The sequence below is a fragment of the Tasmannia lanceolata genome, unplaced genomic scaffold (genome assembly GCF_043159265.1).
Source record: "Tasmannia lanceolata isolate RefF3 unplaced genomic scaffold, GAP_Taslan_0.1 ptg000021l, whole genome shotgun sequence".
Lineage (NCBI taxonomy): Eukaryota > Viridiplantae > Streptophyta > Magnoliopsida > Canellales > Winteraceae > Tasmannia > Tasmannia lanceolata.
In genome coordinates, this window is record NW_027518698.1 from 8,919,053 (window position 1) to 8,942,931 (window position 23,879).

Genomic DNA, 23,879 nt, shown 5'->3' on the forward strand with positions numbered 1-23,879 from the left:
AAAGCACATGGCAGGTTGCTGCTTCACATTTCATCACAAGCAGATCTTTTCCTTACTATAATTCTAGTGACATTTTCATCTCCATGAGCTTCCCTTGATCTAAATCCCTCTTGTAGTTTCATAGTTTTTAATACAATTTCGGGTGCTGGCCAGTTGGAGACAAATCCTTTTTTTTATCGGTAAGCTGAGGTTAGGCAGACCCCTACCAGAATATTGATAAAAGAGAGATGATACAATAAAAGGAATAAGGCCCCTCCCCAATCTTTAAGGCAATGCCTAAGAAAGGGGCAGAACAACCAAGGACATGATACCTTTGATAACTAAAACTCAAAACAAGAGTCATCTACATGAAGGAGAGCTCCACCAGGGAACTCTCGAAAGAGTTCCCCTCACAGCATGAGTGGCGATGTAAAGTGAGATACCTCTTGATTCGGGCACTAGCCCGGATTCGAGACACACCTTCAACAAAGAAAGAGTCGTCATCCAAGGAAGTGGGCCCTGGATCCCATACTATGCTCTGTCGCAATAGATAACCAGAGATACAAAAGGTCCGTGCCTGATGACGAATGGGGAAGGAGTTAGGTGCCTCCAATTCGCCCAAGTGCAAGCACCTAGTCTCTTATGCTATTTATTATTAACCTTGAAGAGTTTTGGACGAAAATCATGTGAAATGGGAACGAATATCCCCGAGATAACGTCTAGCTAATCATGCATGTCTCGGAGAGGAATAATAAGCACACACAAAAAAGAAATGAAAGACATGCCACCTAAGAATAGCCAGGTTATGAGTGTCATGCATAATGGGTGTCTAAGTTCTGATGAGCAAACACATGCATGCTTGTAAGCCCAATGGTTCTCACCTTGGCAATCTTTTATGTTTTGATGATTCCAAACACAAGTTGAAATGTGTTGTATTTCTAACGTGTTTGATGCTTAAGTGCATGTATTGAAGATTCAAGCATTTCAAACACTTAGATCAAGAAAAACGGCATGGATCGAGGCTTGTACATCCTTCAACACCATTTGAAGCCAAAAGATGATGAAGGCTTCGAGCATTCAAGGAGAGATCTTGAAGAGCCAAAAAAATGGAGGTGATCCATGCAAGAGTTCAAGACTTGAAGATGTGCTTCAAAAGTAGAAGATTTGAAGGCTTAAGTCTTGTGTTAGATTGTACATCTAATCCCTACTAGGTACCCCACCTTGAGGCATAATGGAGTAACCAAACAACTGACCCTAATTGGAATAACAATCCCATCTATGTGTAATTTGGAAGCCCTTGAAGCCCAAAAATTATTAGCATAAAAAATTTGGAAAATATGCTGATTTAGGCTTCTCGGAACTCCGAGAATATTCTTGGAGCTCCGAGCTCGGAACTTCGAGAAAGCTCTCGGAGCTCTGAGATTTGGTCTAATAACTTTTTTCCAAATTTTGTTTGTATTCCCGGAACTCCGAGAATATCTCGGAACTCTGAGAAAATCTCTCGGAACTCCGAGACCACTATGTCGGGAACAAATTTATGACCGTTGGGAAAATTTACAGAATTACGACTATGGCCCTGTAACGGTCATATTTGGGTTTTTTCTATATATATGTGTTCTCTATGCCGTAGAACATATCTCTCTCATTCCTAAACATGTTCTAAACATATTAGAGAGTGGTAATCACCCTTGTGCCTCAATTTGGGATATCTAAAGGGATTAGACCTACGCTTGAATTTGTACATCATTTCAAGAGTGGAATTTGTGTGAGCTTGAGAGCTATCTACCCTTGAAGAGGGAAGTTCTAAATTTCCATTTTCGTTCATTGTATTTGGGCAAGTGTTCGGAGAAGCGTAGCCCTCTCTCCGTGGTGAGGATTGCCACCAAGGTTAAAGCGATTGTAATTGGCACCGGTCTTCGCCAAGGTTAAGAAGATCAACATAGTGAAGCCATCAACGGGTTTGGTTGGTGGAGTGGAGTAGGCCTTGTGTGTTTGAGGACCGAACCACTTTAAATCTCGGGTGCACTCTTTCTGGTCTCTTGCTCCTTTCTTGCATTGCACTTTAGATTTAACTTACTTGCTTAAATTATTTTATTTTTTGATCTCTTAATCCTTTATTAGAGAGTTTAAATAATTTGGTTAAAATTTCAAAAGGTAAATTTTATTTTTACAAACGTAATCTCTTTTTAGGTTGCCACTTGGGCCTATCATTGGAATTTCAATGCTAAAGCTAGAGGTGTAGGCTCTGTACATGAAAGTAAGAAAACACGGCAAAACACACAACACAACACGACTCCACACACGACTTCACACGATAAATCCTAGACTCTAATGCGATACTTGACTCGGACCAGGATGACAGTCCATCCCGGCTGCTCTACGTATCCCGGCCTCGGAAAGAATCAGAGTCAACGTAGTTCGGCGGCCTATTCTAAACTACAATGCTTAACCCTCTAGGACCGCTATCCTAGACTCGATCAATAAGACCTGACTAGTTTTTAAAGTTTCTTGTACGATTGCTTCAGTTCAAGTGAATTGTAATTTTTAGGACTCCCTAAATGCCCTAACTAATGAAAGTGGGCCCTACACCCTATGTGTGACTAGGCTGTGTGTCCTAAGAAAAATCATGAGCTATCTAAGCGTATTCTAGTCTAGCCATTGGCTCGACTAAGTGTCTAACCGACCACGACACGAGGCCTCCTAACTCTAGGGACACTCACAGGACCAGACACACGATGCAACAACCTATGCAGGACAGACTCCTAACTCTAAGATACCCAAACGTCTAGGACAAACTCCTAACTCTATGGGAAGATCTTTTTGAAAATGGTTTGTAAGGTTCTTTTTGAAGAATTTTTGTATTTTGGGAAGGTTTGAAAGGTTTTGAAGCTTCTGGAAGTTTTTGAAGTTATGACTGAACTCAGGATGCCAGCTCCAAGCCTGAGCTGCCTACATAGTCCTCAGCTAGGGATCAAGCCATCCGTAGTTCGAAATCCTTTCTAAACTACGAAACCTAAGAACATGGAAAGACTGATTATGAAAGATGGAAGGATGGAATCCTAAACTCTATGAAGGGATGTGACAGATTCCTCTACTCTATAGAGGTTGGACAGACTCCTAAACTCTATAGGGGGTAGGACAGACTCCTAAACTCTATGGCGGTAGGATAGACTCCTTAACCCTATGTTGGAGTAGGACAGACTCCTAAAGTCTACGATGGTAGGACAGACTCCAAAACCCTATGAACGACCCTAGAAGGTAGAAATCCCTTAACCTACGAAAACTCTCAGGCATGAAGGGAAGGGTTTGGCTCAAGAAGCATTCCATCATAGCCTGAACCCGGGGGAAACTCAGAAAATTGATGAAGGCCCCGAAAACCGAATGAAATATCAAAGAAAAGAAATTCCAAAACTATGCAGAGAGCAATCCTGAAAGAAGAAGGAGATCATTAAAAACCCTACGAGGCTCTCGAATGCCAAGGCAACATCTAATGGAGTGACGTAAGGGTAACTAGTGAAGGGCTTGCTGTTGGCTTGTACCACATGAAACGAAGTCAACTCGACTAAGATGGATAAAATTTAGATCAACTTGCTTCACAAGAAACGGAACCAATCCGACGAAGTAATAAATCAAGTATCCTGATTGACCTGTTCAAGGAACGAAGTCAAGCGGGCCAAAAAAATGAAATATCGGTCGCATTGATCGGCTTGCTCCGCAAAGAACGAAGTCGATCGAGCCCCAAATGCATCAAAATTCCAAACAAGGATGAAGTTTTACCCCCATTTCACTCAGGATACAATGTGAAAGCTCAAACATGGGGGTTAATCTTGAAAATTATTCGAGACTTATCTCTTTCGAGGGTTGAAAATGTTGATGAAACTTGGGCTTATAGACCAAACTCTATTCTAAACCGACATTGAACGCTAACTTCGAATATTTACTTGATTACTACCAGGAACAAACCTCCCCATTTCTGCTCTCCTTTTGAATAGCAGCATAAGAATTAGAATCAAATGGATGCCCAAGAGAGTCAGAACGACAAAATGATCCTAGAACGGTGGACCTGTACATGCTGCCAAATGGGGTTCAAAATGAAGATCTTAAGGAGGGTCAAATCTACAGAACAATATTGTTTTCTCTCCTTTAGAACAATTTATAAGAGCTAGATCCCAAAACGAGTTCAAGTAACTATCAGGACATGAGAATACACATACATTTTTGAGATGAAATGTAAAGAGGAAAGAAAAACTGATGACTACCACCCTACAGTTTTTTTTTTCTTCTTTAACTTTTTTTTTTGCAGAAATTCATTTCATTTCCCATCAACAGAATTCCTTCTTGGGCCCATGGGACGCAAAAGGACAAATCACAACATGGACAACAACTTGACTTTTGCACAAACAAAAAAACCACAGGTAGTGCTGATATGACAAGAGAATAAATGTGACAACCTGGGCACAAATTTTAACTAGGTGCTTGCATCAAATTTTTCACAAATTAAAGACAAAGAATATCAAAACAAGATCAGCTGATGTCATTACCCCAAGCAAACACTCATGTCACCATAATTCCCTTGAAATATTCACAACAGACTCACTTACCGAGAGGAAACCAATCGACTTTCTGTCACATTTAAGGTTAAACACCCTCCAAAGCGAAAAAAAAGGCAGAGTCTATTTGATCCAAAAATACTGATAAAGTAATTTAGAATCGAAACTCCAGAAACAATGAAATTACCTCCCCATTTTCTTTTCTTTTTTACCTTTGCAAGGGATGAGCACTTAAACTAATTTGGATTTTAAAATCGAATTTTCACGAAGAAGGTTGTACCCAGAAAAATACGAAAATGGATCCTAGAACCGATCATGATACTTTAATTTTAACCAAGTAAAATCATGCTCCAAACAGAGACAAGCACAACCAAGTCATTAGATTAAGCCGCATCGAAGAGGAACCATCAATCGGTGAAAATAAGAAAAGTACTAGAAGGGAAAGAAAAGAATAGAACATAGATTACCTCTTTCACTTTTTCTCTCTGAGATTTGGGAATTGCCGGAGCCGCGGAATCGCTTTCTTTGCTGAGATCGGTGTTGGGCACACTGAGATGGGGGTCAACTCTCATTCATCTCCTTTCAATCAGCTGAGAGGTTTGTGGTCAGAGGGTTTTGTGACCGGAATTAATGGGTTAAAGGTCGGAAATTTTAGGGATGGCTGTAAATCCTAAATCCAAAGGAACGGTGGTAGAAAATAGAGAGGATACTGATTAGAGATAATGGAGGTGGTCGGAGATGGGGGTATGGGTTGGATCATGTTGTGAAGGGAAGAGAAATGAAGAAGATGGTGGAAATGGGTTGGATAGTATAAGCCCAAGGGTCTACTCTCCTACTTATTTTGATGATTCTAAACATAATTGATTGTGTTATTGAATACTAATCAATTTGCTCTGAAGTGTTGTGTTTAAGATAGGATTGATCATTGATGAAACCAACACACTACATGGTCATGCTTGAAGATGTACCCAACAAGAGTCAAAGGGAGCTAAGTGAAGCTCACATCATCTCTCAAGCAAGCATACACAAAATGGAAGATCAATTGAAGACCAAGACTAAAGAGAAATTAAAGGTTGCATATGTATCATTGTACATCCCTTCTCTTTAGATTTTCAAGTCAAGGCAAAATGTTTTAAAAATAGTTTTCAAAAACACTTAAAGAACTTTAAAGGTTTAGTGAATGGTTATGTGTTGGACCAACATGTTGGGACCCTCATAAACATTCCAAAATTATCATAGGAGTTGAGTTCCAAAAGATAAAATCTGAAAATATGCTGATTTTTAGGCTTCTCGGAACTCCGAGATTTTTCTCGAAGCTCCGAGCTCGGAACTCCGAGAGTTCCCTCGGAACTCCGAGAAATGGTCCAGTAGCTTTTGGCCATTTTCTCGGAACTCCGAGAAATGGTCCAGTAGAATAATTCCATCTTCTGGCCGTTCTCTCGGAACTCCGAGAATATTTCTCGGAACTCCGAGAATGGTTCTCGGAACTCCGAGAACCTCGCGACAGCTCAAAAAAGAGCCGTTGGGATTTGATTTAAAAATTGGTTTTTCATTTTCTTACTCCCAAACGGTCATATTTTGAGGAGAGACTATTTATACAACATCTAGACGATTATTTCCTCTCTCTTGATCATTTGAAAAACTCCCTTAAGCATTCAAGCTAACTTGCAACCCTTTCAAGCTTAAGATTTTGATTTTTCCAAACTTGCCTTGCACTTGCAAATCTATTGAGTTTGGGTTTAGAGCTTTCACTTGCAACCATCATTGAAGAGCAATCAAGGGACTACAAAGAGCATCAAGCTTTCAAGAAGAAGCCAAGCTATCTCTCTTCTAATTCTTGTAAAAGGTGTAAGGGCATCCTATCTTAATTTCCTAGAGAGCAATTGCTTAGAACTCGGCGAAGAAGGAAAGTCGTTGTAAAGGTGTAAGGGCATCCTTATTTAATACCCCTTGGAAGTGTAACCGCCTCGGAGCCGGGCATCGTGGAGGTCTCGCTTAGTGGAAAACCTTAAGGACGATCTTAAGAAGAGTGGAATAGGGCTTTGCCCGAACCACTATATATGGGTGTGTTCTTTCCTTTTCTAGCACTTTCATTATTGTTCTTGGTTTGGAATTTCATTTGTTTCTAATCTCATTTGAACTAACCAAAAATTTAATCTAGAGAAGAAAATTCAAATTAGGGTTCATAATTAATTTTCAAAAGGGCTAATTTAGTGTTAAAATCAATTCACCCCCCCTCTTGTTTATTTCAATTGGTATCAAAGCCTCGTCTCTAATTTTTAAAAACCCTAACCGGTCTAGAGTAAAGATTCTAAAATGGCAAACCATCTTCAACACCATGAAGGTTACTGAAACACTAGGCCACCCTATTTTGATGGAACAAACTATGGTTTTTGGAAGACTAAAATGAAAATCTTCTTAACCCAAGATTACCAAATGTGGAGAGCCATTAATAATGAATATACATTACCCACAAGAAATCTAAATGATTGGACCGAAGCCGAACAACAAGCTTCAAATTATAATGCCAAAGCCATGAATTCCCTAATTTGTGCTTTGTCTCCCGGAGAATTCAATAGAGTGTTTAATTTGAATTCGGCTACGGAAATTTGGGACACCTTATAAGTCACGCATGAGGGAACCAACCAAGTCAAAGAATCTAAAATGAACAATCTATTTCGGCAATATGAACTCTTTCAAATGACACCCGATGAAACAATTGCCGACATGTACACTAGATTCACTAACCTTGTAAATGGAGTAAGAGGACTTGGAAAACAATTTTCAAATAGAGATTTAGTGACCAAAATCCTTAGGTCCTTACCTTTATCATGGGAATCCAAAACCTCCGCAATCACCGAAGCCAAGGACATGAATACATTGAACCTAGATGAACTAATAGGGTCCTTGATAACCCATGAAATGATTTTCAAAACAAAAGCACCCGAAATTGAAACTAAAATTGAAAAAGGAAAAGGAGTTGCTTTTGCTTGTAATGTAGGTGACAAGGAAGATGCAAAGGAAGACATGGAAGATGAAGTTGCCCTCCTAACAAGAAGGATCAAATTCTTGCAAAGGAACATGGGAGGGATGAAAAATAGAATGACCAATCCTCCATTCAAGAAGAAAGAAGAGCTCGGTGATGGATCGTCTCAACCCCGATGCTATGGATGCAAGAAACTTGGACACATTCGCCCGGATTGTCCACTCAACAATGAGCCTTCTTCAAACAACCGTTTCAAGAGAAGAGAAGGCAAGAAGGGAATGACCGCCACATGGGATGAGGAGATTGAAAGTGAAGGCGAACAAAATGATGGCGAAGATTGCTTGATTGCAAGAAACGTTTGCTTCATGGCCTCAACAAACGACAATAAAGAGGTATGCCTTAAAAGCCATAACAAGAAGAACACATGGTACCTTGATAGTGGATGCTCTAGAAACATGACAGGAGACCTTACTCAATTCGCATCCCTATCACTCAAGGATGGTGGAGACGTTACCTTTGGAGATGATAAGAAAGGAAAAGTCAAAGGAGAAGGCACCATAGGTAACTCTACCTCTCCCATACATGATGTACTTTATGTTGATGGCTTGTCCCATAATCTTATTAGCATTAGTCAATTATGTGATAATAGTTTTGAAGTAGTCTTCAACCCCGACAAATGCATTGTTAAAAATAAGATAGATGGAAAAGTTAAATTCATAGGTTCTAGAGACAATAACATTTACACTATTGGACTAGATGATCTTAGATTCCAAAATGTGACTTGTCTTAATGCCATTAGTGAAGACTCTTGGTTATAGCATAGGAGGTTGGGTCATGCCGGAATGGATCTCATTTCGACCCTCTCCTCAAAAGAAATTGTTAGAGGACTGCCTAAGTTCAAATACACCAAAGATCACATTTGTAGAACTTGTCAATTAGGAAAATAATTGAAGAGCTCATTTGCCCTTAAAAATATGATTTCAACCTCCTACCCCTTGGAACTACTTCATATGGATCTTTTTGGACCAATGAAGACTAGTAGCCTAGGAGGAAAGAGGTACGTGTTTGTAGTTGTGGATGACTACTCACGATTTACTTGGGTCATATTTCTAGCACATAAAGATGAAACTTATGAAAACTTCCTTAAATTGTGCAATCAAAGACAAAATGAAAAAAGTATTGCCATCTCTTACATTAGGAGTGATCATGGAACTGAATTTGAAAATATACATTTTGACACTTACTGTAATGAACATGGCATAAAACACAATTTTTTGGCACCTAGGACACCTCAACAAAATGGGGTTGTAGAAAGAAAGAACCGAACCCTCCAAGAAATGGCTAGAACTATGTTGCATGAAAATGATCTCCCTAGATATTTTTGGGCGGAAGCGGTTAGCACCGCTTGCTATATCATAAACAGGGTATATTTAAGGCCAATTTCTAAGAAAACACCTTATGAGCTTTGGAAAAACTTGAAACCAAATATAAGCTATTTTAGAGTGTTTGGTTGTAAATGCTTCATCTTAAACATTAAAGATAATTTACACAAATTTGATAAGAAGTCGGATGATGGCATATTCTTAGGGTATTCTTCACATAGTAAAGCATATAGAGTATTCAATAGAAGAACCTTAGTTGTAGAAGAATCTATGCATGTGACATTTGATGAGAGAGCCAACACCTCAAGAAATGCCACATCATGAGGATGAACCTAATGAACATCTCTTACCTAAGTTAAGTGCTCATCCTCATGCATCTACAAGTCATACATTACCTAGTGAGGAAGCAGAAAATGAAGATGATGACTCATTACCTAAGGATAGGAGAATATTGGTAGATCATCCTGAATCCCAAATTTTAGGTGATGCCACATCACCAGTAAGAACTAGATCATACTATCGTAGTGTGAGTAACAATTTGGCGTTCCTATCCGAATTAGAACCTAAAACCATCAAGGAAGCCGAAAAGGATGAATATTGGTTGATGGCTATGCAAGAAGAATTGAATCAATTCGAAAGGAACAAGGTGTGGAGGCTAGTCCCTAGACCTAGTGATCATCCAGTCATTGGCACGAGATGGGTGTATAGAAACAAGTTGGATGAAAATGGAATTATCACTAGAAACAAAGCTAAGCTTGTAGCCCAAGGGTACAATCAGGAGGAAGGAATAGACTATGATGAGACATTTGCTCCTGTTGCCCGTATGGAAGCCATTAGGATACTCTTGGCATATGCATCTCACAAAGGATTCAAACTCTATCAAATGGATGTCAAAAGTGCCTTCCTAAATGGCTATATCCAAGAGGAAGTGTATGTTGAGCAACCTCCAGGTTTTGAGGACTACAAACATCCAAATCATGTCTTCAGGCTTGATAAAGCTTTATATGGATTAAAGCAAGCTCGTAGAGCTTGGTATGAGAGGCTTTGCACTTTCCTAGTGAAAAAAGGATTTGAGATGGGAAAGGTGGATAAAACATTATTTATCAAAAGAGAAAATCAAGATATCCTCCTTGTCCAGATATATGTGGATGACACCAGCTGTGGCTCAACTAATCAAAAAATGTGTGATGAATTTGCAACTCTAATGAAAAATGAATTTGAAATGAGCATGATGGGTGAGTTAACCTACTTTTTAGGACTCCAAATTAAACAACACCAAAATGGGATATTTTTAAATCAAGAAAAATATACGAAGGAGTTATTAAAGAAGTATGGCATGGATAGCAGTAAGACATCAAGAATTCCTATGAGTACAACTGCTAAACTAGAAAATGATGAATTTGGCAAATCTATAGATCAAAAGATGTATATGAGTATGATAGGTAGCTTACTCTATTTGACAGCCAGCAGACTAGACATTATGTTTACTGTCTGTCTCTGTGCTCGATTTCAATCGGATCCAAAAGAGTCTCACCTATCGGCAGTCAAGAAGATCTTCAAGTACTTAAGAGGAACCCAAAGTCTAGGACTATGGTATGAAAGATCATCTGCCTTCACTCTCATTGGATATTCAGATGCAGACTTTGCTGGATGTAGAGTGGATAGGAAAAGCACTAGTGGGACTTGTCAATTCTTGGGAAAATCACTTGTTTCATGGTTTAGCAAGAAACAAAATTCAGTAGCTTTGTCCACAACAAAAGCAAAATATGTGGCAGTTGGAGCTTGCTGTGCACAAGTCCTATGGATGAAAAGCACATTGATGGACTATGCAATTAAAATGGAAAATATTCTCATCTAATGTGACAATACTAGTGCTATAAGTTTGACAAAGAACCCCATACAACACTCTAGAACAAAACATATTGAGATCAGGCATCACTTCATTAGAGATCACTCACAAAAAGAGGATATTTGCTTAAAATATATCAATACTGAGGATCAATTGGCGGATATCTTTACAAAACCCCTTAGTGATGATAGAATTTGTTATATCCGAAGTGCCTTAAACATTTGGAGTGCTGATCAAGTCAAAGAAATTGCCAAATAAATACTCTGTGCCTTTCACCAGCTTATCTATATAGTATATATATATCATCCTTGTTTGGTAGTATCTGCATGAATGAGATGTCAAATATTAATCTTAAAAATCACTCAATTGGTACTCTTAGCCTTCTTAGTTTTCTAAGTATGAGAGGTACCTTCACTTTAATTAAAAATACCTAACAATTTGACATTTGTCAGTATCTCGATCATGAACAGGTATATGTGCATTACTTGGTTATATATTTTTATACCATAAGCATTGATTTAGGGGGAGTACCTAACTCAATCTTCATCTACTCCTAAATTGCTTTACTTTTTAGTACACCCTTTCTGTCGATGACAAAAAGGGGAGAAGTTTGAAATTGATTATCTATTCAATTGCCTATATGCACCATATGCTTTTAATTGTTATAATTTATCTATGTGCATATTTTGAGGGGGAGTTCCAGCATTCACTTGCCTACTATGTCACTCCACACACACCTCATAATCAATTTTGTTTGTCATCATAAAAAAGGGGGAGATTGTAAGCCCAAGGGTCTACTCTCCTACTTGTTTTGATGATTCTAAACATAATTGATTGTGTTATTGAATACTAATCAATTTGCTCTGAAGTGTTGTGTTTAAGATAGGATTGATCATTGATGAAACTAACACACTACATGGTCATGCTTGAAGATGTACCCAACAAGAGTCAAAGGAGCTAAGTGAAGCTCACATCATCTCTCAAGCAAGCATACACAAAATGGAAGATCAATTGAAGATCAAGACTAAAGAGAAATTGAAGGTTGCATAGGTATCATTGTACATCCCTTCTCTTTAGATTTTCAAGTCAAGGCAAAATATTTTAAAAATAGTTTTCAAAAACATTTAAAGAACTTTAAAGGTTTAGTGAATGGTTATGTGGTGGACCAACATGTTGGGACCCTCATAAACATTCCAAAATTATCATAGGAGTCGAGTTCCAAAAGCCAAAAATCAAACAAGCAATAAAATCTGAAAATATGCTGATTTTTAGGCTTCTCGGAACTCCGAGATTTTTCTCGGAGCTCCGAGCTCGGAACTCCGAGAAATGGTCCAGTAGCTTCTGGCCATTTTCTCAGAGTTCCGAGAAAATGGTCCAGTAGAATAATTCCATCTTCTGACCGTTCTCTCGGAACTCCGAGAATATTTCTCGGAACTCCGAGAACCTCGCGACAGCTCAAAAAAGAGCCGTTGGGATTTGATTTAAAAATTGGTTTTTAATTTTCTTACCCCCAAACGGTCATATTTTGAGGAGAGACTATTTATACAACATCTAGAGGATTATTTCCTCTCTCTTGATCATTTGAAAAACTCCCTTAAGCATTCAAGCTAACTTGCAACCCTTTCAAGCCTAAGATTTTAATTTTTCCAAACTTGCCTTGCACTTGCAAATCTATTGAGTTTGGGTTTAGAGCTTTCACTTGCAACCATCATTGAAGAGCAATCAAGGGACTACAAAGAGCATCAAGCTTTCAAGAAGAAGCCAAGCTATCTCTCTTCTAATTCTTATAAAAGGTGTAAGGGCATCATATCTTAATTTCCTAGAGAGCAATCGCTTAGAACTCGGCGAAGAAGGAAAGTCGTTGTAAAGGTGTAAGGGCATCCTTATTTAATACCCCTTGGAAGTGTAACCGCCTCGGAGCCGGGCATCGTGGAGGTCTCGCTTAGTGGAAAACCTTAAGGACGATCTTAAGAAGAGTGGAGTAGGGCTTTGCCCGAACCACTATATATGGGTGTGTTCTTTCCTTTTCTAGCAGTTTCATTATTGTTCTTGGTTTGGAATTTCATTTGTTTCTAATCTCATTTGAACTAACCAAAAATTTAATCTAGAGAAGAAAATTCAAATTAGGGTTCATAATTAATTTTCAAAAGGGCTAATTTAGTGTTAAAATCAATTCACCCCCCCTCTTGTTTATTTCAGATAGTTTTGGGGGAAATGAAGAGGGTTTGACAACGGGGTGGCATTAGTGACAAAAATGAGGGTTAATGTGGGTTAAGATGGTGGCTGCAAATGGAGGTAGTGGTAAAAGTGGGTTTTAAAAAAAAAATCAACGGAGATGGAGGTGGCTGCTGCGGTGGAGGTGGTGATGAAGAGGGTTGCTGATGGTGAAGATGGAGTAGAGAAGAGGATGAAGAAGGAAGGAGGGAAAAGCTGGTAGGGGACACTTGCCGACGGCCAAAAGAGATGGCCGGAGAAGATGTCAGGCCTCTCTCATTTTCTCTCTGCTGGGGAGCCAAAATAATGAAGAAGAAAACCCCCTCCTCTTTCTTTTTTTTTTGCCCTAGCCCGATGGCTTATTTAAAGGGAAATGATGAATTCGCCCCTACTCTTCTTTACTTAGATAGCCCCATCCTATGCATTTATCATTACGTTTTTATACTAGCAGGGGGGGTGGCTCGGGAAACAAAAGGGAGAAATAAAATGGAAGATTCCTTTCACCCTACACAATCCTAGTCTTCTGATTTGATCCAATGGCCATTAAGGGTAGCTTGCTACAAAAGCAATACCAGGATTCCAAAATTACCCTTGTAAGAAATGGCAAATCCCCTCTTTTTGAGTATTGTCTTTTATAGAAAAAGGAGGGGGGATATCTACACAACCAAGCTTTGATAATTCATACCCTAACACAACCCAGTTTTGATTATTGCACAAACTTTGCCCGTCTTATTTTACATTTTTCGCCCGATTGCCATGAAATTTTGCAGGGGTGTCCCTGGGAACACTAACAATCTCCTGGGGAATTTGTACCCACGAATGCGCGCGATAAGATGCCCAAAAACTCTAGCATTCTTCTCATTTTGGGTCCATTCTTCAGGGATTTCTTCAACCCTGAGACCGAGACTCTATTTTAGGAACTTTAGGGCCTGGTCAAAATGGGGTGTCTACACTTTGGTCTTCACTAGCTTCCTGATCCGACTCATCTAGAGAGGAGGATGAATACTCTGTTTCAGTCCCATAGCCATGCCTTAGATTTTCCTGCACTGATATTTCAATTTTGGAACACTCACCTCCATTTTCCCCTGGAATGAACGTGTCTTCATCATCTTCCATGTCATCCAACATTTCAAAGATATTTGAAGTGGCAATAATTTTGACTGGTCTAGGATGATTCACCTTTGGCTTATGTTGCCTCTTCTAATTTTTTGTTGCACTGTATCGATGAATTTCGGCTAATCGTGGAGTTATTAAGTACTTTCTTGTTTCCTTTTCTATAGAGCTATACCATAAATGAAAATTTGTGAGTTGTTAATTACGGATGATTGATATGCTCTCTTCAAGCCATGAACTACTAAAGAAGATGATTTTCATGGTTCTCAATAGATTTTGTCATTAACGAGATTTCAAATGAGTTTTTTCTTTCTATTTTCATTTCAAAGATGCTGCTTCTATGAAAGGTTGTCCAAGTTGTACTGAAGGGCTAATACACTGTTGAGGGTTGTGAATAAAGGAACCTTTTTGGGTGGGTTTTGGGAACTAATTTTGTCTCTGTTTAGCAAGTCTTTCTAGCAAGAATGAGTTATATTTCTTTTTGGCATTTGATTGGATAGCTAGAGTTGCCTGAACTTAGATACTTTTAGGTGACATGACATCTCTAGTGGGGCCCTCTTGGTTGTTGGGGTCATGGTTTCTCACATATGCTTGTTTTGTTTATTTATTCTCTATGGAACTAGTGGATGGTTTCTTTTAGTTATAGTAGAACCTTGTGGATGGGTTCTTTTAGTTATGTATTTTCTACGATGCGTTTGATTTAAGAGGTTATAAATCTAGTATATGTCATTCTCTTTGCACAACACCCGTTTACCAGATTCTTTTTTCAAAAGTTGTCCCATCTATCTTGTTGTTGGGGATTCTGCATCATGAGTAAATAATGTAGTCCACTGGAAAGTAATAAGAGCTCTAGGCTAAGGCTGTGTAGTTGTCATTGTTGACTAGTGGCTGAATATCATTTGTAAATTTTTATTGCACATGTGTTTTAAATCTTGTAGCTACAGTTACTACTAAAAACCTTGTTTTTGTGATCACACTCTATAGTGCCCTTTCAAAGCTAAAGGGAGATCACTCAGTATAACCACCCGATGATAGATTATATAATGTTATTTGCCTACGACTAGACAACTTGTCTGTAAAATGTTCTCCTTCACCACATCCCAAATCAATGCATTGGACTGTTGGCTATCTATTTATAATTTCAATTTTATCTTCTTTTGTAAAGGGATACGTACGTACTTTTGCAACTGACGTTTGGTGATTGTTATTTTCAGGGGTTTGCGCATGCTTTCGCTGGTACTTGGTTCAGCAATCACATATGCATCTGTGGCTGCCATCACTTCAGGCCATGCAAATATGGAGTTGCTTGCTCTGAGCAGGTATGTGAGACTTCTATTTGATTTTTAGATCTGTGATTCATCTATCACTATCTCCATAATATCAAGCGTATATAAATGGATTGATGATGCACATAAGATAAATCAACTCAAGATCTACCATGTACTACACTAAATGAGTTATGCTAATCCTACTATCAAAAGGCTCAGCCTTCTGTGCTACTAACATGAGTTTATATTATTACTTCTTGGAATTTGCTTCTTTCTTATTTCAGGTGGCATCCAATTTTCCACAGCCCAATCGCCACTATTACAATTCATCGACTGTGGAATGACCCGATGCAATCCTAGTGTTAAAAATGTACATCTTAAGAATTGTAGGTTGTCAGATAAGAGACCTTTGCACATCTCCAGCTCCTTAGAAGAGTATACTGTATTGGATGAAGATAACCTTGTAAATTTTGTTCATCTTTCCATGGATAGTACCAATAAAAAGATGTGCTCCGCTCAACGAATAAATTAAGTTTTCAACTTAAAATATTGTGCTTTTTTTTTTGAAAAAACATCTGGTTTACATGAAAGAAGAATATCATTGTGCCATTACATTTTGAAAAATACTCACCTTGCTGCGACCTTTGCATTTCAGTTTGGGAGACAAACCGTCTTATGAATCCTTGCACATTTGTCCACCCTCCTCCAATTCACATAATGTTTCCTTATATCATTATTATTTCTGAACTATTTCGACGGTTTCTTTTTTACGCTGGTTGCAGTATTGCAAATCGGTTCTTTACTCTAAGATTCGGTAAAAGCATCCCCTAAGGTTTCTCCAGCCCAGTATCATTGATTTTCCCCATGGTGAGTTGCTTTCTTCTTTCTTTATGTCATACTTCTGAAAGCTCCATTGATAGGCAAAAAGAAAAGATCTGTTTTGAGATTATGTGGTTCAATGATGAAAAAAATCATATATAGATCTCTTTGAAGTGGATTTTGTTTATAGATGATGTAGCTTTTGTGTTTTGGTAATGATAGAGTTGCTTCCTTCATTTTTCGTTTTTGATTTGTTTTTGAAAGCTCCACTGATAATAAGATGATGTAACATAGTACGATGGGCTGCATTAGTTTTGCGAATGTATGGAGAAAGAAGATGCATCGTTGTTTTTTGTCTTCTTGGTTTTCCATTATTAACGACTCTCTCAAAGGCTTTTTCAAAAGATCTAGGAGGACTTGGTCAAGGGGACGCTTTGTCTTCTTTCCAGTTACACAAGCCTCATTTTTTTTGCAGATTTTGGCTTATTCATTTTATTCATCTAAGGTGGTTGTTCTCTCCTGCAAAAGTGGGAAAATGGTTTTCTGCAAAATTGCCCAGCGAATCCATATAAGCTACTAATGTTGGCAGTAATATTTTTTGATAATTGTAGTAACTCATCTTGTTCTTTATTATTTAAACAGCTGTCAGTTCCCAAAAAGCTCATAGGCCAATTAAAAAAGACAAGACAAGCTGAGTTTGTGCAATTATTAAAACATTTTAGTGCAAAAATAAGTACCCCTATGTGATTGATATATGACCCGACCATGTTTGGATAATGGGACAACCTCAGCTTGTTTCACATGTTTTAACCCCTGACCACGTGCCAAATGTTATGAGAATTCCCCAAATTAAGCTTTTAGCAGCCAATCAAAGAAGTGGAACAATAAGCCTGGAGACAGTTTTTTTTTAAGGTAACTAAATTTTATTAGAAAACACTATGGCCAGAACAAGGACTTATCTGTCCTCATCTCTGTTGGTTTCTATTAGAGTTTGCTTTTTAGTTTCTATGATTCAGTTTGTCTGGTTTTCTAAAAATGTTTTTTCTCTATATAGACTGAATCAACTCCCATTTTTTAGATTTTTAGTATGTTCTTTAATACTAAATGGGCTTATGTGTACTTTTTTGGAAAATTCAGGTCTATGTTCATTAATGGAAAGAAGAGACTACAATCACAAAAGAAGGATTTGTGGGTCTAGGTGGCAAGAAGAGAAGATCCATTCTTGCTCGTAACTTTAGTTTGTTTCACATGTCAATATATTTAAGAACAATTTCTAAAGATGGTTTGTTTGGATGCCATTGTGGTGTGAGGTTGAATAATACAATATGCCGATTATACATACAATATGCCATTGTGATATGAGGTTGTATGTTATGGTGATTCCTAAATACATATTACAGGTTTATGCATGTTTTAGGTTGTATTTATATGTTACAGTTTACATGTTTCAGGTTGTATATACTGAGATTTATGTAGTGTAAGCCCTTATAGTCCCTTATTTTTCAAGAAGACTGTACGGACCACACTAGAGGATGATCTAAACCATCCATGTGATGGGCCATAACATAAATACGTTGTGCCCAAAAAATCATTTCTATAGGATGACCCTAGACTTCATATCTATAGATGAACTGCATAGCATGGAAACCTGTATTCCATTTCAAAAAAAAAAGTATGGAAACCTGTAAAGATCAGAGGGCTAGGATCATCCGATATAAATGATTTTTTTTGGACACAATCTATTTACGTTATGGCCCATCACATGCACAATTTGGATCATGCTCTAGTGTGGTCCATACAATACTTCTTGAAAAATAAGGGACTATAAGGGCTTACACCATATAAAATCTTGTATATACATGTTACAGGTTTATACATGATCGACAATTCAGAATAAAAGAATTTTAAAAAAAATATTTATATTTACCGACGGTCAAGACCGTCTATGATTCAAACAATCAACATGAGGCTAAACATTTTTAGCGACGGTTATATAGCGTCGGTATTTACACCTACGCTCACAGAATGTCGCTGGAAGAGTATATTCACCAATGGTCCTTACCGTCGATGTATTTACCGACGCTTAGAAAACGTCGCTAAAGGATGTATTAACCAATGCTCCTTACTGTCGGTGCATTCAGATACACCAATGGTTTACAAAATGTCATTGTATATTATATTCACCAATGGTCCTTCGCGTTGGTGTAAATTAAATACCTTTAGGCATGGTAGCAACAGTGACGATCACTAAAAGCGTCGGTGTAACTTACACCGACATTCATTGGCATATGCATCGACAGTCATGACCGTCGGTGAATGTCACTTTTCGTAGTGTAAAGAGAGCGAGAATGTGATGGCGAATCCTGTCCATTACTAGATGTCCCCCGTGTCCTGTACAAATCACTACATTGGCACTGAAAATTTACTAAAATGGACTGAGTTAAATGACAAGTGGAGTGATATGGAGACCCTTAGCAAGTCCGGGCGTACCAAAATCCTATTGGAATGAAACCAACTAGGTTGGATGGAGAAGATGAGTTTCAAGAGAAGGAGATTGTTCTCTTGATCCCAAACACACATGTTGAGATTAACTTTTCTTAATTATACGTAGATTTCTGAAGCACCACTAACATGCTAGCACATTAGAAGTAAAAGCATTACACAATTCCAAAACAACAAAACTAAGTCCCTAGGCCGTTAAATCCCACAAAGGAGATTTCCATTGTGATCAAGTCTTTCTTCCAAGCTACCAATGTAGAAGTAAATGAGAAAAAAAGTTCCAAGGAAGTCCAAGAGTCAAGTTGATAGATGGTCAAGATTAGATTTCTAACAGCCCCCCTTAAGCTAGACCACTACCATACCGAGTTTTGTCTTCATCTTGATGAATGTATCGGTCTTCAGAGTGTTTGTAAAAATATCCGCAACTTGATCTTTAGTTTTACAAAAACGAATGCTGACAACTTCATCATTTACCAAGTCTCGAATGAAATGATACTTGATCCTTATGTGCTTGCGTTTGCCATGATAAATTGGATTCTTTGTGAGCGAAATTGCCAAACTATTATCACAAAATAAACTTGTACCACGTTCTTGAGAATGATTGACTTCTTCTAATACCCACGTAGCCAAATAGCTTGACAACTCGCCAAAGATAATGAAATGTATTGTGCTTCCACCGTAGAAATAGCAACAACCAATTGCTTCTTTGATGCCCATGAAATTGCACCCGAACCATTGTTAAAAACATAGCCGGAAGTACTCTTGATATCATCAACACTTCCACCCTGATCACTATCATAATAACCAGCCAAACTTGAAACTTTAACTCTTTCATAATGTGTCCCGTGATCAATGGTTTCACTTACATATCTTAAGATTCTTTCACTGGCTTCCCAATAACTTCTTTTTGGTGATTCCATAAATCTACTAATCTTACCCACTGCAAACATAAGAGCCGGTCTTGTAGCCGTCAAGTACATGAGACTACCAACAAGAGTTCTATAAAGAGTTGCATCAACTTCTTTCTCATCCTCATTCTTACATAGTTTCAAGACAACTTCCATAGGTGTTCTAATATGTGAAGCACATTCCATTCTAAATCTCTTTAGCAAATCTTTTGCGTACTTGTTTTGAGAAATAAAAATTCCAGTCTCTTTTTGGCTTACCTCAATACCAAGAAAGAAATGGAGAAGACCCATGTCAGTCATCTCAAATTCTTGCATCATATTTCTTTTGAATTCTTCACACATGCTCGAGCTATTATCGGTAAAAATCAAATCATCAACATATAAGCAAACAACGAAAAACTCACCTTGGGTGTTCTCGTTGATGTAGAGGGTGTGTTTATAAGGACATCTTTTGAAACCATTCTTCATAAAATATCCGTCAATGCGACTATACCATGCTCTTGGTGCTTGCTTCAAGCCATATAAAGTTATCTTTAATCAGCACACTTTGCTTTCTTCACCTTTCTTTACATAACCGGGAGCTTGATCAACATACACCTCCTCTTCAAGAAACCAATTCAAGAATGCCGATTTGACATCCATTTGATAAACTTTCCAACTATTTTGTGCCGCCAAAGCTAAAACCTTACGAATTGTCTCAAGACGAGCAACGATAGCAAACACTTCTTTGTAGTCAATGCCATACCTTTGCTTATAGCCTTTTACTACTAAGCGAGCTTTATATTTTTCAACTTCACTACTTTCATTCAATTTGTCTTGTATATCGACTTAATAACAATAGTCTTTTGCCTATTTGGAAGCTCTGTTAGCTCCCATATATTGTTCCTTCGGATTGAACACATTTCTTGATCCATTGCTTGCTTCCACTTTTCTTCTTGACATGCTTCTTCAAAACTAATTGAATCGGCATCGGCAACCAAAGCAAAATTTGTCAACTCTTCATCGCTAATTCTTCTAGACTTTTCATAGATTTCTCTTATGCTTTTTGTCTTCCATGAAGGAGAGTCGAGACTTGTTGAAGATAATGAAGATGATGGAGCCAAAGAAGATGGAGAAGAATATGGAGTGATAGCAGGAGTCGTATCTTCTTCATTTCCTTCAATTCCACCATCATTAGTATCTTTGCTTTCTTTCACATGTACAAACACTTCTTTCTTCTTCTCACTTTGACTCCAATTCGAAGACTCTTCTTCATAAAACTTCACATTCCTACTTATGACAATCTTCTTAGTGATGGGATTGAACAACTTGTACACTTTTAAACTTTCACTATACCCAGCAAGGATACATTTTTCAGATTTATCATCAAACTTTCTTCTTGTTTTATCCAGTGAGAATAGGTAATACTACCAAAAATTCTCAAGTGAGAAACACAAGGCTTATGACCACTCCAATCTTCTTGAGGAGTCATACCTTGAACACTTTTTTATGATGCCCGGTTCAAGAGATAGATGGCACATGCAACGGCTTTCACCCAAAACATATTAGGCATCCATTTGGCCTTCAACATACTTCTAGCCAATTCCATAATCATTCTATTCTTCCTTTCGGCAACCTCATTTTTTGAGGTGTGTACAGAGTGGTAAGTTGATGCCGATTCCCATTCTCTTTCAAGAAATTCTCAAAATCATGAGAAAGATATTCACCACCTCTATCAGAACACAAAATTTTTAACATGAAACCACTTTGCTTTTGAACGAAGCTCTTGAAAGTTTTAATCTATTCAAAGACTTCTCATTTTTCTTTAAGAAAATAAACCCATGTCTTTCTACTAAAATCATCAATTAAAGTGAGAAAATATCGATTACCTACGATTGATGTTGTTTGCATAGGCCCGAATAAATTCGAATGCACTGGCTCAAGAGGAATTGATGCCCTCCAAGCCTTTCCAATGGGAAAAGAGTCTCTTTGATGCTTTCCAAGTACACATTCTTCACATACTTGATCTTGACGGTCGATGTTGGGCATGACCATATGCTTCTTGTTCATGAGAGATAAAGTGCTAAAATTGACCATATCGAAGATGCCATAGACATGACATATCTTTAACAATAGTGTTGAAGCAGGGAAGAGCTTCACTTTGAAACATCTTGTTTTGAGTCATTATGACCTTGGCTATGATAACATGATTTTTGTCTTTAATTTCGCATACATTTTCCTTGAAATGAACGTCATGCCCTTTTATTAGAAGTTGCCCAACACTCAAGAGATTGTGCTTTAGGCCGAGAACATAAAAAACATTGGAGATGTGCTTGACGACTTTCTTTGTTTGAACAAGAATATCACTACTTCCCCTTATGGAAAGCCTCTTGTCATCACCCGTTCAAACTTCACTTTGGAGAGATTCATCCAACATTACAAACACGTCTTTGTTGCTGGTCATGTGGTTACTACAACCACTATCAAGATACAACGTCTCATCAAGAGCCACTTCTTGCACATTACAACCAAGAAAAAGAGTGTCTTATTCTTTATTTTCATCTTTCTCATTCATAAAACTAGATTCTTCCGCCAACTTCTTTTTACAATACTTCAGACCATATTTCTTGCAATGATAACATTGAATTTGTGATACTGGTCTTTCTCTCCCTCTTTCTCTTGTAGAAGAACTACTTTCATCATTTTTATATTCCTAATTTCTTTCTCCACCATTTCTCCCTCTTCCACGAAAAGAATTTCTTCATCTTTCTCTTCCTCTTCCTCTAGAGCCTCCCCTAAAAGAGACTTGAGTTTGTAAAGCTTGATCTAGAGGAGAAGAATCAAATTGCTTCATTCGTAGTTCATGTGATTGGAGTGATCCTGTAGACACCCAATTTTGTCAAGGCAGTATTAGTGATAGGTGTCGCGAGGAAGAACCTTATGACGAGTCCCAGAGCACCAGTTGTGTTTATCTTAATCTCTCTTTAGGGTATTTACAAACGGAAATGGTTTTCAAAAAACCTTGTTATCCTGTAGAAACAACCGAAAAAATGTTTTTTATACCACTCGTCTTTTTCGGCAACCAAAATGCCAGTTTTCTACACAGCACCCGCCTTTTCCCGACAAACCAAAGAAAATTTTATTTCTCAAAACTAAGCAATATTAGGTTCATTGGAAAGTACGCAAAATGATAAGTCCAACGCACCTGACCGCGCGTAAATCGGAGTTCAAACGAAGAAGTTATGCGCATTTTAAGAAAACCAGGGAAGAGACGAACTTTCGCAGGAACCGAGGCCCCCCTAAATTCATCCCAGACGAATTTTGGTCGTAATTACCAAAAAATACCCCCCACTTCCTATAAATAGGACGTGGGGTAAGGGTTTTTCATTCCTCTCTTCTCCCCCTCTCTCCTCTCTTTGGATTTTCTCTCCCCTCTGTGTGATTGGATATACAACCCTGCTTGGGTGTATTACTGAAGCCCCAAACCCCTGTTGAAATTTAGAAAAACCCTAGTTAGCTTGCTTTTTAGAAGAGAGAAAGTAGAGAAACACTAGGTAGCTCTCACTGGGAATCCGCACTCCGCCGAAATTCTGAAGGTTCGGAGCGACATCCTCTTTTTACGCTGTTGTTCTGCCAAATTTCGCAGAACCACGAGCTACTTTTCAATAGTAGCGTCGTTGTTCTATCGAAACCTCGTCAAACTCGAAGGCGATTCGGCTATACAACGTCGTTACGTCGCCGATTTCTTCGCAGCCTCGAAGGCCCCTCTCAAACAAGCATGGTTAAGCTGCCTAATTCTCACTAGTAAGATATAATTTATTTATTTTTCAGTTGTGTGTTTACAAAACGGGTAGGGTGGGTTTCATCATCCATGATGTCAAGCCCCTCTACCTGTCCCTTTACTACTTTCTACTATTTACAACTTTCATTTACGAAACTGTTAGGGTAGGTTTCATCATCCAGATGTCAGGCCCATCTACCTGCCTTTTACTAATTCTAACACTTTACAACTTTCTGTACTCTCCTTTACAAAGTAAGGAACGAGGTGGTGACGTCATAATCTCGTTCCGTTCAACCGAGCTCTTATGACATAAACCCCTCTGCCTTCCTTTTTTCACTTTCTGTACAGTCACTTTCCGTTTGTTTCCATCTTTTTTTTTTCGGCAAATTTTAAAGATATGAAGCAATGTCCTCTGATTGGGGTATACGATCAGGATCAGAGGAACAATCGCCTCTTTTCATCTTTGCTTGTGCTTTTACCGCTTTACTTTCTGTTGTGTATTTATGAAACTTGTAGCGTGGGTTTCATCATAAGACCTCTGGCTGATCTAGT

The 23,879-nt window shown here is 38.2% G+C and overlaps 1 protein-coding gene across 8 annotated transcripts in view; it reads left to right on the top strand.

Moving 5' to 3' along the window:
• The window catches only part of LOC143855496 (uncharacterized), a 33,310-nt gene extending 15,747 nt beyond the window's left edge, over window positions 1-17,563 (top strand). For 3 of the 8 annotated variants that reach the window (XM_077365621.1, XM_077365622.1, XM_077365620.1), the window contains 2 exons: window positions 15,288-15,392; window positions 15,626-15,950. In XM_077365621.1, the coding sequence (XP_077221736.1) occupies window positions 15,288-15,392; window positions 15,626-15,701 (181 nt within the window). In that variant the 3' untranslated portion in view covers window positions 15,702-15,950. Of the gene's footprint in view, window positions 1-11,678; window positions 11,797-15,287; window positions 15,951-16,123; window positions 16,209-17,297 lie in introns of those variants that run through there. The other 5 variants (XR_013237892.1, XR_013237890.1, XR_013237891.1 and 2 more) reach the window with 5 other exon arrangements.
• Window positions 17,564-23,879: the final 6,316 nt, after the last annotated feature.